This window comes from Saccopteryx bilineata, chromosome X, assembly GCF_036850765.1.
Source record: "Saccopteryx bilineata isolate mSacBil1 chromosome X, mSacBil1_pri_phased_curated, whole genome shotgun sequence".
NCBI classification, from domain to species: Eukaryota; Metazoa; Chordata; class Mammalia; order Chiroptera; family Emballonuridae; genus Saccopteryx; species Saccopteryx bilineata.
The window spans coordinates 106,525,764-106,552,098 of NC_089502.1; the positions used below are offsets into that span (position 1 = coordinate 106,525,764).

Below are 26,335 nucleotides of genomic sequence, written 5' to 3' on the forward strand. Positions count from 1 at the left end.
GAATACCAGAGAAAGCAGTTAGGGTTTGAACCTGAAGAAAAGTGGGTGATGATTGTAGAGTCATTGGCAGGGAAATAACAAGGTCAGATTTGTATATTAGGAAGAACACTCTAAAGAAAGGCAGAGTAATCATTTGGTTATTTGTAGAAGTTCACAGAAACATCAGTGAGATCCGAACTCAGGATGAGTCAATAGGGAAAGTTATTAAGTGGACTTGGTGACTATTTATGAGGATGAAAGAAAAGGAAAGATCTGAGATGATTCATATTTTTAGCATGGCTGACTGGGTGGATGAAAATGCCACACAGAAAAAGAGTTTGGGGAAAATAATGAGTTTTGAACATGTTAAATTAGAAGAAACTTGAGACATTCACGTGGAGATGTCAAACAGGCATTGAATTAAAGTATTTGGAGTTCAGGTGGGAGACACACCGACTAGAATTTTTTTTTTTCATCAGAGATTTTTACAAGGATCAAATAATATGGATATAGATAATATGTATATGCTTGTTATTTAGATGTTGAACATAATGAATATTTGCATGTAAAAGTATACTTATAACACTTTTTCTACAGGTAAAACTGAAATAAATTATAACAACTACTACTTAAAATATTATTTGCATCCTTACCAGGCGGTGGCGCAGTGGATAGAGCATCGGACTGGGATGGGGAGGACCCAGGTTCGAGACCCCACCCTGAAGTCGCCAGCTTGAGCGAGAGCTCATCTGGTTTGAGCAAGGCTCACCAGTTTGAGTCCAAGGTCGCTGGCTTGAGCAAGGGGTCACTGGGTCTGCTGTAGCCCCGCCCCTCTCCCCCCCCCCCGTCAAGGCGTAAATGAGAAAGCAATCAATAAATAAGTTGTCGCAAAGAAGAATTGATGCTTCTCATCTCTCTCCCTTCCTGTCTGTCCCTCTCTGACTCTCTCTGTCTCTCCCACAAGAAAAAAAAATATTATTTGCCACTAATTGTGCTGCTTAATTATCTAGTGTTTACCATAACTCTTTGATGTAAAAGAACGTATTTCCATTTTTCATTTGAGCTGAGTACTGGAAACTGGAAACTGGCGGAAGACAGCTAATGGAAGAACTGGCAACACCAAACCCACTGTTCCTTCCATCTCACTTTCTGGGTTGGGTTACACCAGCACTAACAATGGGCTGCATTACACTCAGGCTGTTGCTGGGAAGACTTGACTCCGCCCCCATCTCTTGCCCAGAACCCAGCAGGTGGAGACAAACACGCTCCTGTGGAATTGTGGGTAGATATCGGACTTGTAAATGAAAGGCTCCGAAACACCTCCTCGGTTAGTCCTCTCTTCATTTTGCAGGGTGCACGCAACCCTCAAGCACTAGGACCGTGCGGAATCCAGGCCGGTATGGCACCTCTGCTGACCGCCAGAATTCAGTTGCTTTTCTTGCAGGCCATGGGCTTTCTCATTGGCCTAATAGGCCAAGCAGCTCGAGCCTTTGGCGGCCCCAAGTTTAACTCAAGGACCACACCGCCTGTGACTGAACCATTACTACTGCTTTCGGGGGTGCAGCTCGCCAAGCTGATCCGAGAGAGGAAGGTGAGGGCGCAACACGGGCTAATTCAAAACAGGGTGGAGAAACAGGCCTTTTAGTGAAACTAAATTCCAGGTAGTTTTGTGGTTGTGGTTGTTGTTATGTTAACGAGATTAGGCTTCGTGGAAATCAATTTCTTTTCCACCTCTATCGGCAACAGGGGACAGGCATTCATTGGGGATAAAAGGAGGCTTCTGGGAGTTGTAGTGCGTTTATACCCAGAGAATTAACTGTAGGCATCAGTTGGAGTATTTTGGCACCCCTCATATCCTTCTTGTATTTTGTCCTGTTTGTGTATTAATTGTACGGGGATAAATCGGGTGTGGTTTACAAATTGATTCTAAGAGAAGCTCATTCCGTTTTTAGCTCCCTGCTCCCGCCTTCGCCCCTACCCTATCTGCTGCTTCTCGTGCAAAGTTCTAAGGATTTTTATATTTTAAAAAATGTGTACCTGTTGTAGATATACCTGCCCTAGGATAACAATAGCTGTGGCTACCGTATATTTAGTTCATAGTATATATCAAATTCTGTGCAGGGTACTTAAACATATTATGTCTTAGTAATGACTAAGTAATATACCCATTTTAAACAGGAGGAATCCGAGGTAAAACGATTTGCAGAAATACACAAAAATTAATGAAAATTATAATCTAAAGATTTAAACAGCTAGTTACTTCCCTAGAGATTTTGAGCTACAGTCTAGTTTTCTTTCTTTATCCCCCTCTTGTCTTTTATTCATTTGTTGTTTCATTTGTTTTTCCTCATTGCTTTATTACCATCATCTAGAATGACTTTTTTTACACTCCTGATGACATTTCAATGGTATTTCCTGCCTTTTCCCTGTATTTTTTCTAACCTTTTGGCCCCCATGCATGCCTTTACTAACAATCGGGAAGTGAGATGTAGTGGAAAGGCAATAGGTTTCAAAATTTAGTCTGCCTCTTCATAGTTGTATGACCCAGGGCAAGGGTTGCCATGACAATTGGAGATAGAGCATGCCAAGTACCTGGCACATAACTATACGTTGTACCATAGTGTTTAGAAGGATGGACTCTGGAACCAGATTGCCTGGGTTGAGAAATCCTGGCTCTCCTACTGTTTCGCTATGCAATCCTGGAAACATTCCACAACCTTTTTGTGCCTCTGATATCCTGCAAAAAAAATAGACTTGATAATAAAATAAACCTTAAAGAATTTTTGTGAGGGTTAAGTTCATATATGTAAAACTCTTAAAAACAACACCTGGCATAATTAATAGTCCTATATGTCTTGTTATTATTACCAGCATCAGGTTTTTAAAAATGATAGCCATTATTAATATGTTATGCTTACCCATGAGAAGAGATTACCTACATACACTTTATACAAAAGTGTTCTGAAGGTAAGAAGTGGAGAGCATACAGTCTTATTTGTCCTAGTACTCCCTCAGTCCCTCCAAACTTCTACCTCAGTCAGTGTAGATATTAATTTCTGCCCTTTCTTTCTTTGATACTTCTTTCCTTTCTCTAGAGCAGTAGTTCTCAACTAGGGAGCAGTTTTGTCCTCCAGGGAACACATAACAATTTTTGTTAACATTTTTAGTTGTCACAACTGGGTGAAGGTGCTTTTGCATAGAGTGGGTAGAGGCTATGGACGCTGCCAAACATACTACAGTGCACAGGAAAGTCCAGTACATAACAAAGAATTAATTTACCCAACCAAGAATGAGAAACACTGCCCTGGAGCATTTAATGTTTGAGAAAGCTTGCTTCCTTTCAGTCTTACTGCTAGGCACTAAGAGGAAGCTATTAAAATGTTAATGATGAGTTGACCTATTTTTTTATGTGACTGGGTCAGATTCAGTTGCATGTTTGTTCAAGTCTAGGGTTCTAGATGGAATAATAATAGCGATCATTTATAGAGTGCCTACTGTATACTATGAACTTTATGTATATTATCTCAAATTCTCATATTAACTAATTTTATAGAGCAAGAAATTACTCTAAGATCAACATGAAAGTGTAAATATGAGGGAACTGATGCTAATACTTGAAATATTGACTCCAACAGACTGTATATACTTACACAGATGTTACCCACATACATTCAGATATCTTTTGATGCCTGAATACATGAATGGATAAATTCTGTACACTGGATGAAGGCAAGTTCTAAAGTTCTGGTATCTTCAGTTTGCCTTGAGACCTTCCTCAGAAAATTCAAGTATTTTCTTGTCTTCTTACTTACCCTGGCTTTGCTATCAGCATGGAAATTGTCCTCTTAATCTTTATACTGATACCGTAGGCTTGAAAAGGCCATTAGATCACTAGTCTATTTTCCTTATATCTGTGGAAGCCAAAGGTTAGCCTTTTATTTTACTCCTTAGGTTCAGGACTTGGGTACATGACTTAATGTCTATGAGCTTCAGAGTCCTTACTTGTAAAATGGTCATAAAATAGTACTTAATTTATAAAGTTGTCCAGATACTTTCATGGAATAATGGCTATGAAATACTTAATACATACTCAATCAAAGTTAACTAATATTACAGACTTTAGTCTTATATTTCAGTAGGAAATGGAAATACAATTATGGAGGCTAGCCTTTACTGAGGGATTTTTTTTTTGTTTGGTTTGGTGTCCTTATCCCTACCACTTTATTTTTGGTTTTGTTTTTTTTTTTACAGATTTTTTTTTTTTGTATTTTTCCGAAGCCAGAAACAGGGAGAGACAGTCAGACAGACTCCCGCATGCGCCCGACCGGGATCCACCCGGCACGCCCACCAGGGGGCGACGCTCTGCCCACCAGGGGGCGACGCTCTGCCCACCAGGGGGCGTGGCTCTGCCGCGACCAGAGCCAATCCAGCGCCTGGGGCAGAGGCCAAGGAGCCATCCCCAGCGCCCGGGCCATCCTTGCTCCAATGGAGCCTCGGCTGCGGGAGGGGAAGAGAGAGACAGAGAGGAAGGAGGGGGGGGGTGGAGAAGCAAATGGGCGCTTCTCCTATGTGCCCTGGCCGGAAATCGAACCCAGGTCCCCCGCACGCCAGGCCGACGCTCTACCGCTGAGCCAACCGGCCAGGGCCCCACTTTATTTTGGTTTTATCAAACCCATTTTTGCCTGGCCTTTGATGGCATAATGGATGTAGCGTCGACCTAGAATACTGAGGTTGTCGGTTTCAAACCCCAAGCTTGCTGGGTTAAGGCACATACTAGAAACAACTACTACAAGTTGATCCTTCCTGCTCCTCCAACACTTTTCTCTCTCTCCTCTCCCTAGAATCAATAAGTAAAATCTTTAAAAAAAAAAAACAAAAAAAACTTTTGTCATGATCTACATTCACACTGCTAAGGTAAATATTTTGCTTAGATGTTTAAAAATGGGATTTTATAACCTATTGAGATATGAATAATTATCACCATCTTATAGATGAGAAAAGCAAAGTTTAGAGCTCTCTAGTTACTTGTCCAATGCCATACATCTAGGAAGTGACTGAGCCAGGTCATTTTGATTCTGTTTTTTATTACTTCATGAAAGAGTTATACTTCCTGATAACCAGCTATCTGAACCATCAGTTTCCTGTGAGTCAGTGTCAACTCTGTATGTGCTTCACTTTTGTATTCCAAAATAGTCTGTTTCGTTATTCAGAATTGAGACTACCACTATTTCATCTGAACTTCCACTATCTCAGTTGGCTTCCAGGATTGGACTTTACAAAAGGACATCAATTTATCATTGTCACCACTGTCCATTAATGGACCATTGTCTTTGTACACTTGGAAGTTTAATTTTGTTGGTATTCCCAAAGATGGTGAGATTTCAAAGACATTTAGGTCCCACTCACAAGTTACCCAATGACATGTAAATTAGGATATCCTGATATGTTGTTTTTAATATCAAAAGCTTATAAAAGCAAATTGGTATTCTGATTAAATTTAACATAGTATGTATATACATTGAAAAACTATATAACAAAGAAAAATAATAAAGTGGCTGTGTATGTACAAGATATGGAATGAGTTCCAAGATATGTTGTTGAATTTTTTAAAAATGTGGAACAATTTATATAATATGCTATCATTTGTATGAAAAAATATACTCTCTCTTTCTTACTCTCTTTCTCTCTGAAAAGATGCACAAAAACGGATAGAGTAGTTGGCTCTGAGAAGAGGAACTATGGGGGAATGTTAGGAGAAAGGACTGGTAAAGAACTTCATTGTAGACTTTTTTACCTTTAGACTTTTTTACCGTATGTGCTCATATTATCTATTTACAGTAATACAACCAATACTTAATAAATTAGGATTTTTTTCACTTTTTACATAATTATCAGTCATAAGAAAAGAGGAAATACTGTCATTTGTGATAGCATGGATGATGGATCTTGAGAGTATTATGCTAAGCAGAATAAGTCAGACAGAAAAGGGCAAGAATCTTAGGATTTCACTCATATGTCAGATACAAAACAGAAAACAAAAAACCAAACAATAACTTATAGACACAAACAACAGAAGGGTGGTTACCAGAAGGAAAGAGAGATGGGGAGTAGATGAAGAGGGAAAATGAGGTCAAATATATGGTAACAGAGGGAGATTTGAGTTTGGGTGGTGAGCACATAATATTCAGATGATGTATTATAGAATTGTACACTTGAAACTTTAAAAATGTTTTAAACCAATGTTACCTGAATAAATAAATTTTAAAAGAATATGGTGCAGCCTGACCTGTGGTGGTGCAGTGGATAAAGCATCGACCTGGAAATGCTGAGGTCGCTGGTTCGAAACCCTGGGCTTATTTGGTCAAGGCACATATGGGAGTTGATGCTTCCAGCTCCTCCCCCCCTTCTTTCTCTCTGTCTCTCTCAACTCTCTCTCTCTCTCTCTCTCTCTCTCTCCCTCTCTCTCTCTTCTCTCTAAAATGAATAAATAAAATAAAAATCCGGCTTAAAAAAAAAAAGAATATGGTGCAGCCATTAAAAAAAGTGAAGTAGATATAAAGGTTCTGATATGGAAATAGATCTAAATTATATTAAATAGTAAAAAAATACAAAACAATGAATACAATATGATTCCTCTGTAAAAGGGAGGTTGAGAGAGAAGGAGGGAGGGAGAGAGAGAGAGAGAGAGAGAATGACTTTCAGTTTTAGTTTGTACCTTTCTGTAGTGATTCAATTTTCTAATCATCTACATATTCAATTTTCTTACACCAGCAGGGTTCATTTAACCTTAGCCTCAATGGCATCAACAATAAAATGTGGATATTATGTGTTGATAGAATTTCATGACATTAATAGATATAAACTGTATGGCACATAATAAGTGTTCAACAAACACAGTTATTATATGACTTTCTCCCTCTAATAACTATTTTTTGTTTGTGTGTTTTGGTTGGGTCATATTCTTTGTGCTACAAGTTCAATTAAAGTAGTAGTTGGAGCTTTTAAAGATTATGGGATGGTACACTTTTGTGTAGTGGCTAGGCTTAAAGCCTCAGCTTGATACCTAGGCCCTTAGCTCTGGAGCTGTTTGTATACTAGACTAGAGCAGTGATTTTTCAACCTTTTTCATCTCATGGCACACATAAACTAATTACTAAAGTTCTGCGGCACACCAAATAATATATTTTTTGTTGATCTGAAAAAAAATAGGTAAAATTTTGTTTCATTCACTCCAGTCAAAACTGTTGTGTTGACTCTTGTCATTTTTTTTTTTTTTGAGAGTTTAGGGGAAAAAATATTGTTGTGTTCACTGTTGTCATTTTTTTTTTTAATTTGAGAGTTTAAGGGAAAACAGGTCAGTGCCCCTGACTAAACAGGTATTGCATGTTTTAAAAATTTAAAAATTCTTGTGGCACACTGGTAGAATATCACTGGACCAGAAGACTGATTTATAAAAATTAAAATCACTATTTATGCATGCATTTAGAAAATATTTACTAAATACTACTAGGTATACAATTCTAAAAGACAAGTCAGAATTAGCCCAATAGAGAAGATACACGTAACATTCTCTTATTTTTACAATCTCCCCTATTTCTATACTTACATCTTCTTTGTCATTATTAACTCATTTTGCTCTTTGTCTCTGTCTTCTTTCTTAGTTATGCTTGTCGAGATTTTTCTGTTTTATAGATTTTTAAATTTTTGTTTTTACTCATCCTTTTAAACTGGATTTGTTGTTACTTTTGCCTTCTTTGGTAATTAAAATTTACCTTTATTTCCTTATACATTATTCATCTTTAAAATTTTTCATTTTATTTTTATTTAATATACTTTCCTATTATTTTAAGTTGGATAACTTATATTGTCTTTTATTTTATGAAAAAAACATTTAGAACAGTTTTAACTGTATTCTATACATTTTGACAAAAAATATTCCTCTTTTTGTGAATTTCTGGATTATTTTCTGTTTTAATTTTGTTTACCTCTTGGACACACTGGTTATATGGAAGAGTGTTTTTTGAAATAGTTAAGCCTTCTTAAAATTATCTTTTTCTTACTTTGTTTTTCAGTATTACTGGATTATTAATGATTGACCTAATTGATATAAACTGTTTCTATCTTTTGCAATTTAAAGTTTCCTTCGTGACTAAATACATGATCATTTTCTTTCTTTTTTTTTTTTTTTTTTTTTTTTTTTTTGGTATTCTTCTGAAGCTGGAAACCGGGAGGCAGTCAGACAAACTCCCGCATGCGCCCGACCGGGATCCACCCAGCACGCCCACCAGAGGGTGATTCTCTGCCCATCCGAGGCTTCGCTCTGTCGCGACCAGAGCCAGCCTAGCGCCTGAGGCAGAGGCCATGGAGACATCCCCAGCGCCCCGGAGGGGCAGAGCATCGCCCCCTGGTGGGCAGAGCGTCGCCCCCTGGTGGGCGTGCCGGGTGGATCCCGGTTGGGCGCATGCGGGAGTTTGACTGTCTCTTCCCGTTTCCAGCTTCAGAAAAATAAATAAATAAATAAAAATAAAAAATAAAATAAAATAACTATATTATCTGTTACTTTACTTGTATTTCTGATCAAGTTCTCTTTATATTCTTAGGAGTTTATGTTCTATATATTTGTTTTATTTTCTAATACAAAAAAAGTATATGACATTTCATCTTTTTTTGTGACAGAGAGAGAGAGAGAGACAGAGACAGAGACAGAGACAGAGAGGGACAGACAGGGACAGGTAAACAGGAAGGGAGAGAAACAAGAAGCATCAATTTTTCCTTGCGGCACCTTAGTTGTTCATTGATTGCTTTCTCATATGTGCCTTGACTGGGAGGCTACAGCAGAGTGAGTGACCCCTTGCTCAAGCCAGTGACCATGGGTTCAAGATAGTGATCTGTGCTCAAACCAGATGAGCCCTTGCTCAAGCCGGCGACCTTGATTTGAGGTTTTGAACCTGGGTCCTCTGTGTCCCAGTCTGACGCTCTATCCACTGCACCACCGCCTGGTCAGGCGTGACATTTCAGCTTACTGAATTGTAGTATTTCATGTTTCAGTCTTGAAATTTGTTTTATCTAATATTAATGGTACCACCCAGGCTTTCTTTTTTTATTTTATTTTTTATTGATTTTAATTTATTGTGTTTACATAGATTCTAGTGTCACCCCAAATGCATCCCCCTCCCCCATATTCCCCTCAACATCTCCTTTGCCCCCCTCTCCACAGCACCCTCCCCCCTTCCCTTCAGGTTTATCCCATCCTATAATCTCCTTTCCCTCTGTCCTCTTTTCCTCTGGTCCCTTTGACCTCTCCTCTGTCTCAATTCCGTTCCTAAGTTCTCATTATTCCTTGGATTCCTCAAATGAATGAGGTCATATGATATTTTTCTTTCTCTGCTCACCCAGGCTTTCTTATTGTTTACATTTACCTAATATATCTTTGCCCATTATTTTATTTTTAACCTTTCATTGTCTCTTTGTGCCAGATGTATGTCTTGTAAACAATGTATAGCTGAGCTAAGCCTTTTTTCAAACCAAATTTGATGACTTTGCCCTCTGACAGAGAAATTCAGTCTTTACTTATTATGATGGAATTTTTTTTCCATTTGATATGATGTTTACAATTTATTATACTTATTTTCTCGTTTTCCTTTCCTTACATTTTCTGGCTTGACCTAGTTTCTTTTCTTTTCTTTCCTCCTTATTTGGGAGTTCTACTTTGCTTTTTAATTTCCTAATGCTTATTGTCCCTTGTATAAAAATTATCATTAAAACTATAACTGTATATAATAAGTAAATACTAATCCTTAAGACCACCCCCCTGGTATTCTACTTGTCTTACCCCTCTTCACATTTCTAACCTAAGACCCTTAGCCTAGGGTTGCCAGATTTAGCAAAAAATAATACAGAACATGCAGTTTAATTTAATTTTATTTTCCGATAATTAATAATTTTTAGTAAAATTAACCCTGTGAAATATTTGGGACCTACTTATACTAAAAATTACTTGCTATTCATTTAAAGTTAAAATTTAACTTGGTGTCCTTTATTTTATCTGAAAATTGCACCTTAATGTACTTTGTCTCTACTCCCCAACTCCTGGATTTTGCAAAGATGAAGTATATAACATTAAGTTTCAGGGTATTACTATAAAATGATACTTATCATTATGCTGTTATTTACTAGAAAAGTATTTACTATTTGAGTATATAGAGATAATATCTCTTCAATTTCCATTATTTAAAGAGGACTTTGTGTCTTTTATCTTGACCAATAGGGAGTATACTGATATATTTCTGACTTTTTAGCTTCAAAGTGAACATCTTTTACCTCTTAACAGTGGACTGCACTGGATAATTCATTGAAGATATCTTAACTAAAAATGGATTAATGCACAGAGGAGGATTTTATTAAATACTTGTTTAATGGATACATTATTCTTCAACTAAATAACTGTTAAATTACTGTATTTTGCAGGTGAAATGCATAGATGTTGTTCAGGCTTATATCAACAGAATCGTGACTGTGAACCCACTGATCAATGGAATTGTCAAGTACAGGTCAGCATTTTTACTCTGTTGTAGATTTTGTTCTTGTCATATTTCTTGGACTCCTCTTCTTCTGTGTCCTTCTTTTGGTCTTGATTTCCCACTGTGATGTGCCCTGATTTATAATTTAGCAATTCCTGCCCTTTATTGAGCTTTTATGTTTCCTATCCATTGACTTTAAGAACCTTTATGGTAAGAAATACATTTCATTGGTTTTAACATATTCAACATCCAGAAAAAGGCCTAAAAGTTGGTAGACATCATTGAATGTTTATTGAAATAATGGGTTTTTATTAGCGACTATTAATAAGAGAACTTTCCAATACTACCACACTTTTCAATATATATTTAGTATAGTATACAGTATTTTAAAAAGATAACATATGTGTGATTTCTATGTCTCGGTTACTAAGTAAAACCTTCCAGGGAGCTGTATTAGGACAAAACTTGGCATCCTACATAGCACAGTTCTTATCATACCATAATGTAGTGACATTTTCCAGATCTCAATCATACATATATTCTTTAAGATTCTTGTTTTGATTTCACAGCAACTCTTGTTAATTAATATACTTATTAAAATTGAATCACTTAAGTCAATTATTTTAAAATGAAAGTTTGTATCACTACAAAAATTGAAAAATATTATCACTTGACATAAACAGTAACTATATATAAATAATGAAAAAATAATCACTATTATAAAATTAGAGATATTTAAAATATTTTTATGAAACACTAGCACTACGAAAAATGGATTGTGCTTTATAGTTACTTGATACACATTTTCTTATTTAATCAGTTCAAAAGGTTTTCCAAAATATATTACATTTCTTTTTCTTTTCTTTTTTTTTTTTTTGCATTTTTCTGAAGCTGGAAACAGGGAGAGACAGTCAGACAGACTCCCGCATGCGCCCGACCGGGATCCACCCAGCACACCCACCATGGGGCCACGCTCTGCCCACCAGGGGGCGATGCTCTGCCCATCCTGGGCGTCGCCATGTTGCGACCAGAGCCACTCTAGTGCCTGGGGCAGAGGCCAAGGAGCCATCCCAAGCGCCCGGGCCATCTTTGCTCCAATGGAGCCTTGGCTGCGGGAGGGGAAGAGAGAGACAGAGAGGAAGGCGCGGCGGAGGGGTGGAGAAGCAAATGGGCGCTTCTCCTGTGTGCCCTGGCCGGGAACTTACATTTCTTATGTTATATATGTGAAAAGTGTAATTCAGAGAATTTACACTTACTAAGAGTCGCTAATAAAAGACTCTCTTATTCCCCATTAAAAATAAATACAATAAAAAAAATAAAAAAAATAAAAAAAGAAATTAAAAAAAAAAAAGACTCTCTTATTAAGAGTCGCTAATAAAAACCCATTATTTCAATAAACATTCAATGATGTCTACCAACTTTTAGTTATTTGCCTAGTATCACACAGGTAGTATGTGACAGGGCCATGTTCTAAATATATAAACATCTGGTGCAAAAACTAACAAAAATAGAAGTACAGAGTGTCTTTATGTTCCAGGAGTTCTCCCTTGTCCCTTTCCTTTTTCTATGGACCAGCTCTACAGTGGTCCCATCCTCCAACAATTTAACAGCTCCACATCCTGGAGATATTTCCTCTAATTCTACACTGAGTTTTTATTTGAAATGTAATTTTTGGTTAATTTATTGACAAAGTTTATTTTTAAACATTTAAGAAAGAAAATGAAATTTTGTTATTTTTATTTTTCTATTGTATTTTAAGGAGTGAGAGTCCTAAGGAGAGAGGTCTTATGTTATAAAACTTATTTCTGTGTGTGCCAATACTAATAAAGATCTGAGAGAGAATTAAATTGCCATCCTTGTTAAAAATGGTATGTGGACCTAGAAATAGGAGAGACTAGGGAGGCTGGTAAGTGGGTGGGGTGGGGAGAGTGGGGAAGGGCAGTGGCAATCAAGGGATTGAAGATTTGGAGAGAAAATATGGATGCCTGTAGGGTAGATGTTCACAAACAATTTTGTGAAGTTTATTTGTGCTGTGTGTAATACCAGTGGGTTTTTTTCCTACCTTCCTTAAAGTGCACCAAAATGGCTTTATTCTGCTAATTATGTTTCTATTTTGCTTGAAGTTAAAAAATATTGATATTAAAATGTATACATATGTAAAGGACACAACACAGCCCTTCTATCAATCACTCAGTGTTAGCTACTGTTAGGACTGTGGTTGTCATTATAATAGGACCTCATTAAGTGGAACTTTTGTCATGATTGCACTCAATTTTATTGTATTGCTGTCCCCATTTACTTGGCACTGAAATGACTCCCAAGGCAGTTCAGTGTTTAAAGTCACACTTTTACAAAATATAGTAGTAGAAAATATGGACTCTAAATCTGCTGGTTCCTAGCTTTCTGTTTCTATTCTTGATTGACTTATCAGAAAATGTTTACTAGTTTATCAGCTTCTTCCCAAACCTGTCCTTCGGCCCAGTCACACAAAACACCTGGGTGTAACCCTGGGCTCCACCTTCTCCCCTCCTTTCCAAATACTGTCTCTCAACTTCAGTTAGTCAGCAAGTTTTATCGCTCTTCCTTATTTCCCATGATGCCAGTGTATCTTGCTCTCTAACATACTGAACTACTCCATTTCCCCTGACCTATTGTTCTCTCTCTTATCTTTCTGACTTTGTATTGTTGTCCCTTCTTCCTGTAATAACTTCCCTTTCTTCCTCTCTCTATATTTGGCTGAATTAGTTTTCCAGAACTCAGCTCAGGTCTCAGTTTCACTTTATTTAATCATCTCAGCTTTTGTGAAATGCTCTGAGCTCCCAGAGCACGTTGTGCTCTTGCTCTTGTTTCATTCAAGGTCCATAACCACACTATTTTAAAGAATATAATACACAGAATTATTGAAATAAGTGTTTAAGAAATGGGGGGGAAAGATGTACCACTGGAACAACACAAAGCTAATGAATGCTGGAAACAGCTACTACCCCTAGATCTCAGAGGACAAAGGGAAAAAAATGGGATTATCAGAATTAAGAAACTCAGAGGAGGTTTCTGCAGAGCTAAAACATGGATCCATGTGAGGGGTGCTACCTGACTGCTGCTACCTCAGAAGCTTAATGAGGAAACCTCATAAAGCTGTGATTAAGACCTCGGAGAGGCAGCTGCCAGCTCCTGTTACTGGTACTTCTGAGGGGGTGTACTGAGATTGGTTCTAGAGTATAGAAATAAATAGGAAGCTGGAACCAATTACCTTTATCTAGATAAAAGGCTGTTGTTAGGGCAGTATTATCAGGAACCAAAAACAAACTAGAAGAAGCAAATACGTTCACATCTTCCTTTGTCTTTCAGTCTGTATATGAAGGAACTAAGAGTGTGCCAGTTGGCAAAAAACAGAGAAGCAAACAAAAAAAACCCCCTGAATTTTCTGAGTTCCATCAGAAATTGGGGATACAGAATGCTTGGTTTGAGGCTGTGTCACCATTGTGATCTGAATTATCTCACCCACCAGACATTTGCTCAATGCCTACTATGGTCCTGACACTGTGGTAGGTGTTGGAAGATACAAAAGTGAAAAAACACAGCTCTTGGCCTCTTTTAGCTCCCAGTCTTCTGGTTGAAATATACAAATAGCTACTGTTTACAGCACAACCAAGTTAAAACTCTGTAAGGAGAGAATACTGTGCAAGCATAGAAGAGGTGTACCTATCCGGGCCTGGAGAAGTGTCAGGGAAGGCTTTCTGGAGAAAGCGATGTACAAACAGAACTCTAAAATGAGTAAGACTAAACCAGATGATAATGGCAGTCTATAGCTGTTCTATACAGGTAAGGATGCTGTCTAGCTTTTCAACAGAGCACAGGGGCAGAATCCTTGGATTTTTATCTCTTGTTCCCTGCTCTAGTGAAATCACTGGCAGAAGGCAGGATTTCAGGATATATAAATATAGAAATGGCCACCCAGACCTCAGTAATGTGTTTCAGTTACCTCACACTGTCTAGCCTGTGTGTCATTCTGGTATCACAACCTCGCTTAGGACTCATTTTCAGTCTTTTTCCATAGAGGCCACGGTAAGGATTCTTCTCTGGGGTGTCTGCTTTTAGATTATGAAGATTTCTTGCTGCCTGTGGCACTGAGTCCAAGTGTAATGGTAGCTAGTGTCCTTTCTGCCTCTAACTGCCTTCTCTTAGAGTTCTCTGCATTTGTTCATTACATGTGGATTAAATTTGGGCAATGTTAATAAATGGGCTTTTAAGACCTTTGGAAAGTATACATTATTACCTCTGCCCTGTACTTGAGAGTAAGAGGATTTAGGAATCTGAGTGGCCTGTGATACCTGGCTAAGAAATGCCTAGGTGTCAAGTGTTCGAGGAATCCTGTTTACCACCAACAAATAGGTTGCCAGTAAATGTTGTTGATAATATATATCATACCACTAGGAGATGTCAGAAAGCACCTGCTACAGTTCTTGTTGTTTATTGTGATATAGAGGCTTGTAGCCTGTTTCCTAAATTTTATGTTGCCAATTAACTTAGCACTGTAATTTGGAGAATTTGGCTTTGACATAGTCTGCTAAAACCCTAACTCTTTAATTTTCCTAACAGATTTTGTTGACTGTCAGGACAACTGTATGATATTAGTAATGATGATAATAATAGCCACCCTTTATTGAGCGGTTACTGTGTGTTCAGTACTACGTATTTTTTGTATTTTTTGTATTTTTTCTGAAGTTGGAAACGGGGAGGCAGTCAGAAAGACTCCCTCATGCGCCCGAACTGGACCCACCCGGCATGCCCACCAGAGGGCGATGCTCTGCCCATGTGGGGCATTGCTCCACTGCAACCAGAGCCATTCTAGTGCCTGAGGCAGAGGCCATAGAGCCATCCTCAGTGCCCGGGCCAACTCTGCTCCGATGGAGCCTTGGCTTCGGGAGGGGAAGAGAGAGACAGAGAGGAAGGAGAGGGGGAGGGGTGGAGAAGCAGATAGGCACTTCTCCTGTGTGCCCTGGCCGGGAATTGAACCCAGGACTCCTACACGCCAGGCCGACGCTCTACCACTGAGCCAACCAGCCAGGGCCTCAGTACTATATTTTATACATTGACAAAGCATGTAGGTCTTATCATATTATAGATGGTGAAATGGAGGCTTAAGAGGTTGTTACTTGCAAGGTCACATAGGTATCCCAGATAAGTATGTCTCCAAGGCCTGGACCCTGACCATTCTACAACAGTGCCTTCAAGTGACCAGATTCTGTGTATTTTCAGGAGCCAGGTTATAATACCTTCAGATGAATATTTTGCTATACCTAACTAGCTATCATAATGCTCTCACTTTTCTAACATAGGCAAGCTTCTGTGAAATATAGTCAACAATTATTTTTTTCTGAATCTTTAACTCCTGGTTTACACTAACACTCACTGAAATCTACCTTCTGTCCCTACTACTCAATTATAAGTGCCCTGCCAACTCTCTCAATTTAGCTGATTTTCACTGCAAACAGAAAACCCAACTCAAAATGACTGAGAACAATGAAGACAATATATTATCTTATAAAATAGAAGCCCATTGGTAGATTAGCCACATAAGTAATTCAGCAGCTGAAAAATGACATCAGTAACCTATATATTCAGTTCTTTGTCTTGGACATCTAGATTGTCGGACTTATTTTCAAGTTAAATCTTCTTACTGTTATAAGGTACTTGCCATATTTCATGTCTCAAAGGCCAAAATTATGGCCAGAAGCCTATAGGAAAACCTATTTCTGGCATATTGAATAACATCACTTTGATTGTATTAAACAAATAAGAAATCACACCCTTAAGGCTAGGGAATTGGATCTACTCCCCTAAATGGCAGGTAAGAAAGGTATTTCTTAGAAAAAAAATTGAGGTTCTATTAACACTGGGGAAAAGTAGATCTTGGTTAGCAGCCAACATTGCCTGCAACACATCACAATATTACCTCAGTTTACTGGGGCAAATGTAACATACCTATGGTATTGTTCTGAGGACTGAATGAGTTAATGAATATAAAACACAATTATTGGCATGTGAATATCACTCAGCAAATGGTAGCATGTTTCTAATATCGAAATTATAACTGCCTTACTCTTTTTTTTCTTTACAGAGTCAGAGAGAGGGATAGACAGGGACAGACAGAAAGGAACGGAGAGATGAGAAGCATCAATCATTAGTTTTTCGTTCCGACACCTTAGTTGTTCATTGATTGCTTTCTCATATGTGCCTTGACCGTGGGGCTATAGCAGACCAAGTAACCCCTTGCTCAAGCCAGCGACCTTGGGTCCAAGCTGGTGAGCGTTTGCTCAAACCAGATGAGCGTGCGCTCAAGCTGGCAACCTCGGGGTCTCGAACCTGGGTCCTCTGCATCCCAGTCTGACGCTCTATCCACTGCGCCACCGCCTGGTCAGGCTGCCCTACTCTTGACATAGTATCTTCCTTTGGCTTTTAGAATAACTCTCTTTTTGTAATAGATACTTTATTTTTTTCAGATTTTTGAGAAAGACAAATAAAACTATATATTTAAAGTGTACTACATGGTAATTAAATATATGTGTGCTTTGTGAAATGCTTACCACTATAAGATTGGTTACCATCCATCACTGTGCAAAGTTACGGCTTTGGTTTTGTGTGTGTGAGAGAGAATACTTAAGATCTACTCTTACAAATTTCAAGTATACAGTACCATATTAATAACTATAGTCACTGTGCTGTGCATTAGGTCCTCAAATATATTGATCTTATAACTGAAAGTTTGTACCCTTTAACCAAAATCTCCCCAGTTCTCTCTACCCCAGCCCCTGGTTCCCTCCATTCTAATCTCTGTTTCTATAAATTTAATCACATTTTTTTTTTGGTTTCACATAAAACCGACGTCAATCAATATTTGTCTTTCTCTCTCTGCCTTATTTCACTCAGCATAATGTCCTCAAGGTTTATCCTTGTTATCACAAATGACAGTACTTCCTTCTATTTATGTCTAAATAATATTCAATTTTTTATATATAGACATATTTTTTTTTTATTTTTTTTTTATTTTTCTGAAGTTGGAAACAGGGAGGCAGTCAGACAGACTCCCGCATGCGCCCGACCGGGATCCACCCGGCATGCCCATCAGGGGGCGATGCTCTGCCCATCTGGGGCATTGCTCTGCCGCAATCAGAGCCATTCTAGCGCCTGAGGCAGAGGCCACAGAGCCATCCCCAGTGCCCGGGCCATCTTTGCTCCAATGGAGCCTCGGCTGCAGGAGAGGAAGAGAGAGACAGAGAGGAAGGAGAGGGGGAGGGGTAGAGAAGCAGATGGGCGCTTCTCCTGTGTGCCCTGGCTGGGAATTGAACCCAGGACTCCTGCACGCCAGGCCGACGCTATACCACTGAGCCAACTGGCCAGGGCCTATTTTTTAATTTTTAAAAATTATTTATTTTTAATTTATTGTGTTGATATTATTTCAAGTGTCTAACTCAGTATAACTCATGCAACACCATGCATTATGCCCCCCATGACCAATAGAAAGTCTCTTTCCATTCCCATTATAACCCTTTTGCCCCCCTTCCCCTACCTCCATCTCCCTTTCCCTCAGGGACTTGATACCCTGTTGTCTGTACCTCTGTGTTATGTATATAAATTTAGCTAATTCTTTCACCTTCTTTGATCTGGTCCCCTCTTCCCCATTCCTTCTGACAGCTGTCCATCTGTTCCCTGTTGTTCCCTGTGACACGGGCTCTGTTTCCATTTGAGCTTCATTTTATTGTGTTCCTTAGATTCTACATATCAGTGAGATCATATGATATTTTTCTCTCTCTGCCTGGCTTATTTTACTTGCATAATAGTCTCCAGGTCCATCCATGCTGTTGCAAAAGGTAAGATTTCCTACTTTTTCACTGCCACGTAGTATTCCTCTGTGTATATGTACTACAGCCTTTTTATTCCCTCATCCACTAATGGACACTTAGGCTGTTTCCAGATATTGGCTATTGTAAACAATGCTGCAATGAACATGGGAGTGTATATCTTCTTCTGAATTAGTGTTTTGGGATTCTTAAGCTATATTTCTAGAAGTGGGATAGATGGGTCATAAAGAAGTACCATTTTTAATTTTTTTTTTGTATTTTTCTGAAGCTGGAAACGGGGAGAGACAGTCTGACAGACTCCCGCATGCACCCGACCGGGATCCACCTGGCACGCCCACCAGGGGGCGATGCTCTGCCCCTCCCAGGCGTTGCTCTGTTGAGACCAGAGCCACTCTAGTGCCTGGGGCAGAGGCCAAGGAGCCATCCCCAGCGCCCGGGCCATCTTTGCTCCAATGGAGCCTCGGCTGCTGGAGGGGAAGAGAGAGAGGAAGGAGAGGAGGAGGGGTGGAGAAGCAGATGGGCGCTTCTCCTGTGTGCCCTGGCCGGGAATCGAACCTGGGACTTCTGCACGCCAGGCTGATGCTCTACCACTGAGCCAACCGGCCAGCGCCACCATTTTTAATTTTTTGAGGAATCTCCATACTGTTTTCCATAGTAGCTGCCCAAGTCTGCATTCCCACCAGCAGTGCAGGAGGGTTCCCTTTTCTCTACATCCTTGCCAGCACTTGTTTATGATTTGTTAATGAGAGCCATTGTGATAGTTATGGCATAGTATCTCACTGTAGTTTCTTTTTTATTTTAATGGGGTGACATTGATAAATCAGGGTACATATGTTCAGAGAAAACATCTCTAGGTTATTTTGACATTTGATTATGCTGCATTCCCATCACCCAAAGTCCAACTGTCTAACATCACCTTCTAACTGGTTTTCTCTGTGCCCTTCCCCTCCCCCAACCCCCTCCCTCTCCTTCCCCCACCCCGTAACCCCCACAATCTTGTCCATGTCTCTGAGTCTCATTTTTATGTCCCATCTATGTATGGAATCATATAGTTCTTAGCTTTTTCTGATTTACTTATTTCGCTCAGTATAATGTTATCAAGGTCCATCCATGTTGTAAATGATCCGATGTCATCATTTCTTATGGCTGAGTAGTATTCTATAGTATATATGTACCAAGGCTTTTTAATCCACTCGTCCACTGATGGACACTTGGGCTGTTTCCAGATCTTCGCTATTGTGAACAATGCTGCTATAAACATGGGGGTGCATTTCTCCTTCTGGAACCGTTCTATGGTGTCCTTGGGGTATATTCCTAAGAGTGGGATAGCTGAGTCAAAAGGCAGTTCGATTTTCAATTTTTTGAGGAATCTCCATACTATTTTCCACAGTGGCTGCACCAGTCTGCATTCCCACCAGCAGTGCAGGAGGGTTCCCTTTTCTCCACATCCTCACCAGCACTTATTCTGTGTTGTTTTGTTGATGAGCGCCATTCTGACCGGTGTGAGATGATATCTCATTGTGGTTTTAATTTGTATTTCTCTAATGATTAGTGATGTTGAGCATTTTTTCATATGCCTAATGGCCATCTTTATGTCCTCTTTGGAGAAGTGTCTATTCATTTCTTTTGCCCATTTTTTGATTGGATTGTTTGTCTTCCTGGTACTGAGTTTTACAAGTTCTTTATAAATTTTGGTTATTAACCCCTTATCAGATGTATTGTCAAATATATTCTCCCATTATGTAGTTTGTCTTTTTATTCTGTTCTTATTGTCTTTTGCTGTGCAGAAGCTTTGTAGTTTGATATAGTCCCATTTGTTTATCCTGTCTTTTATTTCACTTGCCCGTGGAGATAAATCGGCAAATATATTGCTGCGAGAGATGTCAGAGAGCTTACTGCCTATGTTTTCTTCTAAGATGCTTATGGTTTTATGGCTTACATTTAATCCTTTTATCCATTTTGAGTTTATTTTTGTGAATGGTGTAAGTTGGTGGTCTAGTTTCATTTTTCTGCAGGTAGCTGTCCAATTTTCCCAGCACCATTTGTTGAAGAGGCTGTCTTTACTCCAATGTATGCTCTTACCTACTTTGTCAAGTATCAGTTGTCCTTGAAAGTGTGGGTTTATTTCTGAGTTCTCAGTTCTGTTCCATTGATCTATATGCCTGTAGTTTTAATTTACTATTCTCTGATAATTAGTAACGAGCACTTTTTCATAAGTCTGTTGGCCATCTGTATATTTTCTTTGGAGAAGTGTCTATTTAGGTCAGTAGTAGTCAACCAGGTCCCTACCGCCCACTAGTGGGCATTCTAGCTTTCATGGTGGGCGGTAGCAGAGCAACCAAAGTATAAATAAAAAGATAGATTTAACTATAGTAAGTTGTTTTATAAAGATTTATTCTGCCAAATTTAGGGAAAATCCGACATAAAGTACTTGGTAAGTAATTATTATTATATGCTTTAACTTGCTGTAACTCTGCTTTATAAATTTTATAAAGTAAAGTTACTTCCCTACTTTATAAATCACCATTACTGTGGAACCGGTGGGCAGTTAGAAAATTTTACTACTAACAGAGATACAAAAGTGGGCGGTAGGTATAAAAAGGTTGACTACCCCTGATTTAGGTCGTTTGCCCATTTTTTAATTGTATTGTTTACCTTCCTGATATTCAGTTTTATATATTCTTTATAAATTTTGCTTATCAGATATATCAGTGAATATAGTAACCTATTTAATAAGTAGTGTTTTTATTTATTTTATTTATTTTATTTTTTTACAGAGACAGAGAGCGAGTCAGAGAGAAGGATAAATAGGGACAGACAGGAATGGAGAGAGATGAGAAGCATCAATCATCAGTTTTTTGTTGTGACACCTTAGTTGTTCATGGATTGCTTTCTCATATGTACCTTGACCGTGGGCCTTCAGCAGACCGAGTAATCCCTTGTTCAAGCCAGTGACCTTGGGTCCAAGCTGGTGAGCTTTGCTCAAACCAGATGAGCCTGTGCTCAAGCTGGTGGCCTCAGGGTCTCAAACCTGGGTCCTCCACATCCCAGTCCGACACTCTATCCACTGCGCCACCACCTGGTCTGGCGTGTTTTTATTTTTTTAATAGTAGGTTTTCCTGTGGAACTGCTTTTTAGTTTGATATAGTTTCTTTTGTTTATTTTGTCTTTTATTTCACTTGCCTAAGAAGATATATCAGAAAATGTATTGCCATGAGAGACATCTGAGAGTATCTACCACCTATGCTTTCTTCCAAGACTTTTATGTTTTCATGACTTACATTTAAATCTTTATCCATTTTGAGTTTATTTTTGTGAATGATGTTAGTTGGTAGTCGAGTTTCATTTTTTTTTTTGCATATACTTGTACAATTTTTCTATCACCATTTATTGAAGAGACTGTCTTTGCTCCGTTGTATACTCTTGCCTTTTTTGTCAAATATGAATTGACCATAAAGGTGAGGGTTTAATTCTGGGTTCTCTGTTTTATTCCATTGATCTGTATGCCTGTTCTTATGCAAGTACCAAGCTGTTTTGATCACAGCGGCCTGTAGTACAGCTTGATATCAGGTACTGTGACACCTCTCACTTTGTTCTTCATTTTCAAGATTTCTGAGGCTATTTGCATTCTTTTTTGGTTCCAGATAAATTTTTGGAATATTTGTTCTACATCTGTGAAGTATTCCATTGTTATGTAAATGGGAATTGCATTAAATCTATATATTTCTTTGGGTAGTATGGACATTTTAATGATGTTAATTCTTCCTATCCATGAACATGGTATAAACTCCACTTGTTTATATCTTCCTCGATTTCTTTTTTCAATGTCTTATAATTTTCTGAGTACAAGTCTTTTACCTCCTTGGTTAAATTTATTCCTAGGTACTTTATTTTGTTGTTGTTGTTGCCATAGTGAAGGGGATTGTTTTCTTAATTTCTCTTCCTGAGAGTTTATTATTGGTGTGTAAAAATGCCACTGATTTCTGAATATTAAATTTATATCCTGCCACCTTGTCAAATTCATTTATCAGGTCTAGTTGTTTTATGACTGAGACTTCAGGGTTTTCAAGGTACAGTATCATGTCATCAATAATAATGACAGTTATTACTTCTTCTTTTCCAATTTGGATGTCTTTTATTTCTTCTCCTTTTGTGATCTTGGCTAGGATTTGCAGGACTATGTTGAATAAGAGTGGTGAAAGGGGACACTCCTTATTCCTGATCTTAAGGGGATTGTTTTTAGATTTAGCCCATTGAGTTATGATGTTCGTTGTAGGTTTGTCATATATGGCCTTTATTATGTTGAGGTGTGTTCCCTCTATTCTCATTTTCTGAGACTTTTTAATCATAAATGGATGCTGGATTTTATCAAATGCTTTTTCTTCATCTATTGATATGATCATGTAATTTTTATCTGTCTTGTTTATTTGGTAAATCATGTTTATTTATTTGCAAAATTTGTATCAGCCTTGCCTCCCCATAATAAATCTCACTTGAACATAATGTATGATCATTTTAATGTATTGCTGGATCTGCTTTGCTAATATTTTGTTGAGAATTTTAGCATCCGTGTTCATCAGGGATACTGGCCTATAGTTTTCTTTCTTTGTAGTGTCTTTACCTGGTTTTAGAGTTAGAATAATGCTTGTCTCATAAAATAAGCTTGGAAGACTTTCCTCCTCTCCTTTTGAATATTTTGGAATAGTTTGAGAAAGATAGGTGTCAGTTCTTCTTTGAATGTTTGGTTAAATTCGCCTGTGAAGCTATCTGGTCCAGGACTTTTATTTGCTGGCAGGTTTTTTATAACTGTTTCAATTTCATTGGTTGTAATTGGTCTGTTCAGGTTTTCTGAATCATCCAGATTCAGTTTTAGAAGGCTGTTTCTAGGAATATGTTCATTTCACCCAGGTTGTCCAATATTTTGACATCTAGTTCTTCATAGTATTTTCTTACAATGCTTTGTATTTCTGTAGTTGTTACTTCTCCTCTTTCAGTTTTTTTTTTTTTTTTTGTATTTTTCTGAAGTGAGAAGCAGGGAGGCAGAGAGACAGACTCCTGCATGCACCAGACTAGAATCCACCCAGGAAGCCCACTAGGGGGCAATGCCCTGCCCATCTAGGGCATTTCTTCATTGCACCTGGGGCCATTCTAGCACCTGAGGTGGAGGCCATGGAGCCATCCTCAGCAACTGGGCCAACTTTGCTCCAAAGAAGTCTTGGCCGCAGGAGGGGAAGAGAGAGATAGAGAGAAAGGAGAGGGGGAAGGGTGGAGAAGCAGATGGACACTTCTCCTGTGTGCCCTGGCCGGGAATTGATCCCGGGACTCCTGCGTGCCAGGCCAACGCTCTACCACTGAGCCAACCAGCCAGGGCCCCTTTTATTTCTTATTTTACTTATTTGGGTCCTCTCTCCTCTCTTTCTTTCTTGATGAGTCTAGTTAAAGGTTCATCAGTCTTGTTTACCTTTTGAAAGAAGCAGCTTGTGGTTTCACTGATCTTTTGTATTGTTTATTTTTAGCCTCTATGTCATTTATTTTTGTGCTGATCTTTATTATTTGCTTCCTTCCACTTCCTCTGGGCTTTGTTCTTTCTCTAGTCCTTTCAGTTAGAAAGTCAGATTGTTTATTTCAGATTTTTCTTGCATCTTGAGGTGTGCCTACAATGCTAATAACTTCCCTCTCAGGACTGCTTTCACTGTGTCCCATAAATTTTGGGCTGTTGCATGTTCATGTTCATTTGTTTCAAGGAAAATTTTGATTTCTTCCTTGATCTCATTATTAACTCATTTCTTATTTATTGACGTACTATTTAGTCTCCAAGTGTTTGAATGTTTTTCAGTTTTTCTATTGTAGTTGATTTCTAGTCTCATGCCATGGTGGTCAGAGAAGATGCTCTATATGATTTCAATCTTCTTAAAGTTATTGAGACTTGTTTTGTGTCCTAACATGTGGTCTATCCTAGAAAATGTACTATATACCCTTGAAAAGCGTGCATATTCTGTTGCTTTGGGGTGAAATGTTCTAAAGATATCAATTAAATACTGTTGATCTAGTGCAGTGGTTGGCAAACTCATTAGTCAATAGAGCGAAATATCAACAGTACAACGATTGAAATTTCTTTTGAGAGCCAAATTTTTTAAACTTAAACTATATAAGTAGGTACATTCCTTATCGAAGTAGTGCCCACGCGTGGTATTTTGTGGAAAAGCCACACTCAAGGAGCCATAGAGCCGCATGTGGCTTGCGAGTCGCGGTTTGCTGACCACTGATCTAGTGTGTCATTCAAGGCTGCCATTTCCTCGTTGGTTTTCTGTCTGTAAGATATATGTTAGTGGGGTGTTAAAATCCTCTACTCTGTCTGTTTTACTGTTAATTTCTCCCTTTATGTCCATCAAGATCTGCTTTATGTATTTAGGCTCTCCAACATTGGGTGCACAAATTTTTTACAATGGTTATTTATATCCTCTTTTTGAATTGCTCCCTTTATCATTATGTGATGTCCTTCTTTGTCTCCTTTGTCTTAAAAATATTTTGCCAGGTATGTGTTGCTATCCTAGTTTTTGTTGTTGTTGTTTTCAATTGCATGAAATATATTTTTTTCATCCCTTTACATTCAGTCTGTGTTTCTTTTATTTGGAGGTGGGTATCTTTTAGACAGCATATATGTGGGTTGTGTTTTCATATCCATTCAGCCACTTTCTGATTTTTAACTGGAGAATTTATTGCATTTATATTTAAGGTTATTATTGATATGTTCTTATTTATTGCCATTTTATTCGTTATACCTATAATCTTCTCTCGCCCAATTCCTTATTTCCTTTCCCCTCCTTAAGGTAGGTCCTTTAATATTTCTTGTGATACTGTTTCTTTAGCATTTTTTGTGTGGGAAGGTATTTAGTTTTCCTTTAATTTTAAATGATACCGTTGCTGTTTAGAGTAGTCTTGGTTGTAGGTCCTTGCTTTTCCTTACTTTGAGTATTTCTTGCCAGTTCCTTCTGGCCTAATTTGTTTCTGCTGAGCAATCAGCTGATAGCCTATTGGGTACCATTTGTAAGTACTTAATAGCCTTTCTCTTACAGCTTTTAAGATTCTCTTTTTGACTTTAATCTTTGGCATTTTAATTATGATGTGTCTTGGTGTGGGTCTCTTTGGATTCATTTTTTATTTATTTACTTAACTTAGAAATGGTCAATAAGAATTTCAGGTGAACATTTCTATAACATTTGAACTGTTGATTATGTTGTATACCCATCACCCAAAGTGAAATCATTTTCTGTCACCTTATATTTGTCCTTCATTACACCCCCTCCCCCCTCCCCATTCACTCAAGTTCCTTTTCCCCTCCCCCACATTCCCTTCTCCCGTAACCACTTCACTTTTATCTGTGTCCATAAGTCTCTTATTTTATATCCCACCTATGTATGAAATCATATAGTTCTTAGCTTTATATGATTTATTTGTTTCACCAAGTATAATGTTCTCAAGGTTCATCCATATTGTTATAACTGTCACTATTTCATCACTTCTTATGGCTGAGTAGTAGTACTCCAATGTATATATGTACTACTACATCTTCTTTATCCAATCCTCTATCAAGGGACAATTTGGTTGTTTCCATGGCTTGGCCACTGTGAATAATGTTGCGATAAACATGGGGATGCAAGTGTCTTTATGTACCAGTGTTTTCGAGTTTTTGGGATAGATACCCAATAGAGTGATTGCTGGGTCATATGGTGATTCTATTCTTAATGTTTTGAGGAAACACAATACTTTCTTCCATATGGTTGTTACGAGGGTTTCTTTTTCTCCACAGCCTCTTCAACACTTGTTATTTTCTGTCTTGTTGATAATAGCCAGTCTAACTGCTGTGAGGTACTATCTCATCATAGCTTTGATTTGGATTTCTTGAATATCTAGTGAAGATGAGCATCTTTTCCTGTACCTGTTGGTCATTTATATGTCCTCTTGGGAGAAGTG

The 26,335-nt window shown here is 38.3% G+C and overlaps 1 protein-coding gene across 1 annotated transcript in view; it reads left to right on the forward strand.

The window, feature by feature from the left end:
* Nucleotides 1-1,257: 1,257 nt before the first annotated feature.
* FAAH2 (fatty acid amide hydrolase 2) overlaps nt 1,258-26,335 on the forward strand; it is a 114,089-nt gene continuing 89,011 nt past the window's right edge. The window contains exons 1-2 of the mRNA XM_066250073.1: nt 1,258-1,570; nt 10,447-10,529. Coding sequence (XP_066106170.1) covers nt 1,379-1,570; nt 10,447-10,529 — 275 coding nt within the window. The 5' untranslated portion in view covers nt 1,258-1,378. The remainder of the gene's footprint in view (nt 1,571-10,446; nt 10,530-26,335) is intronic.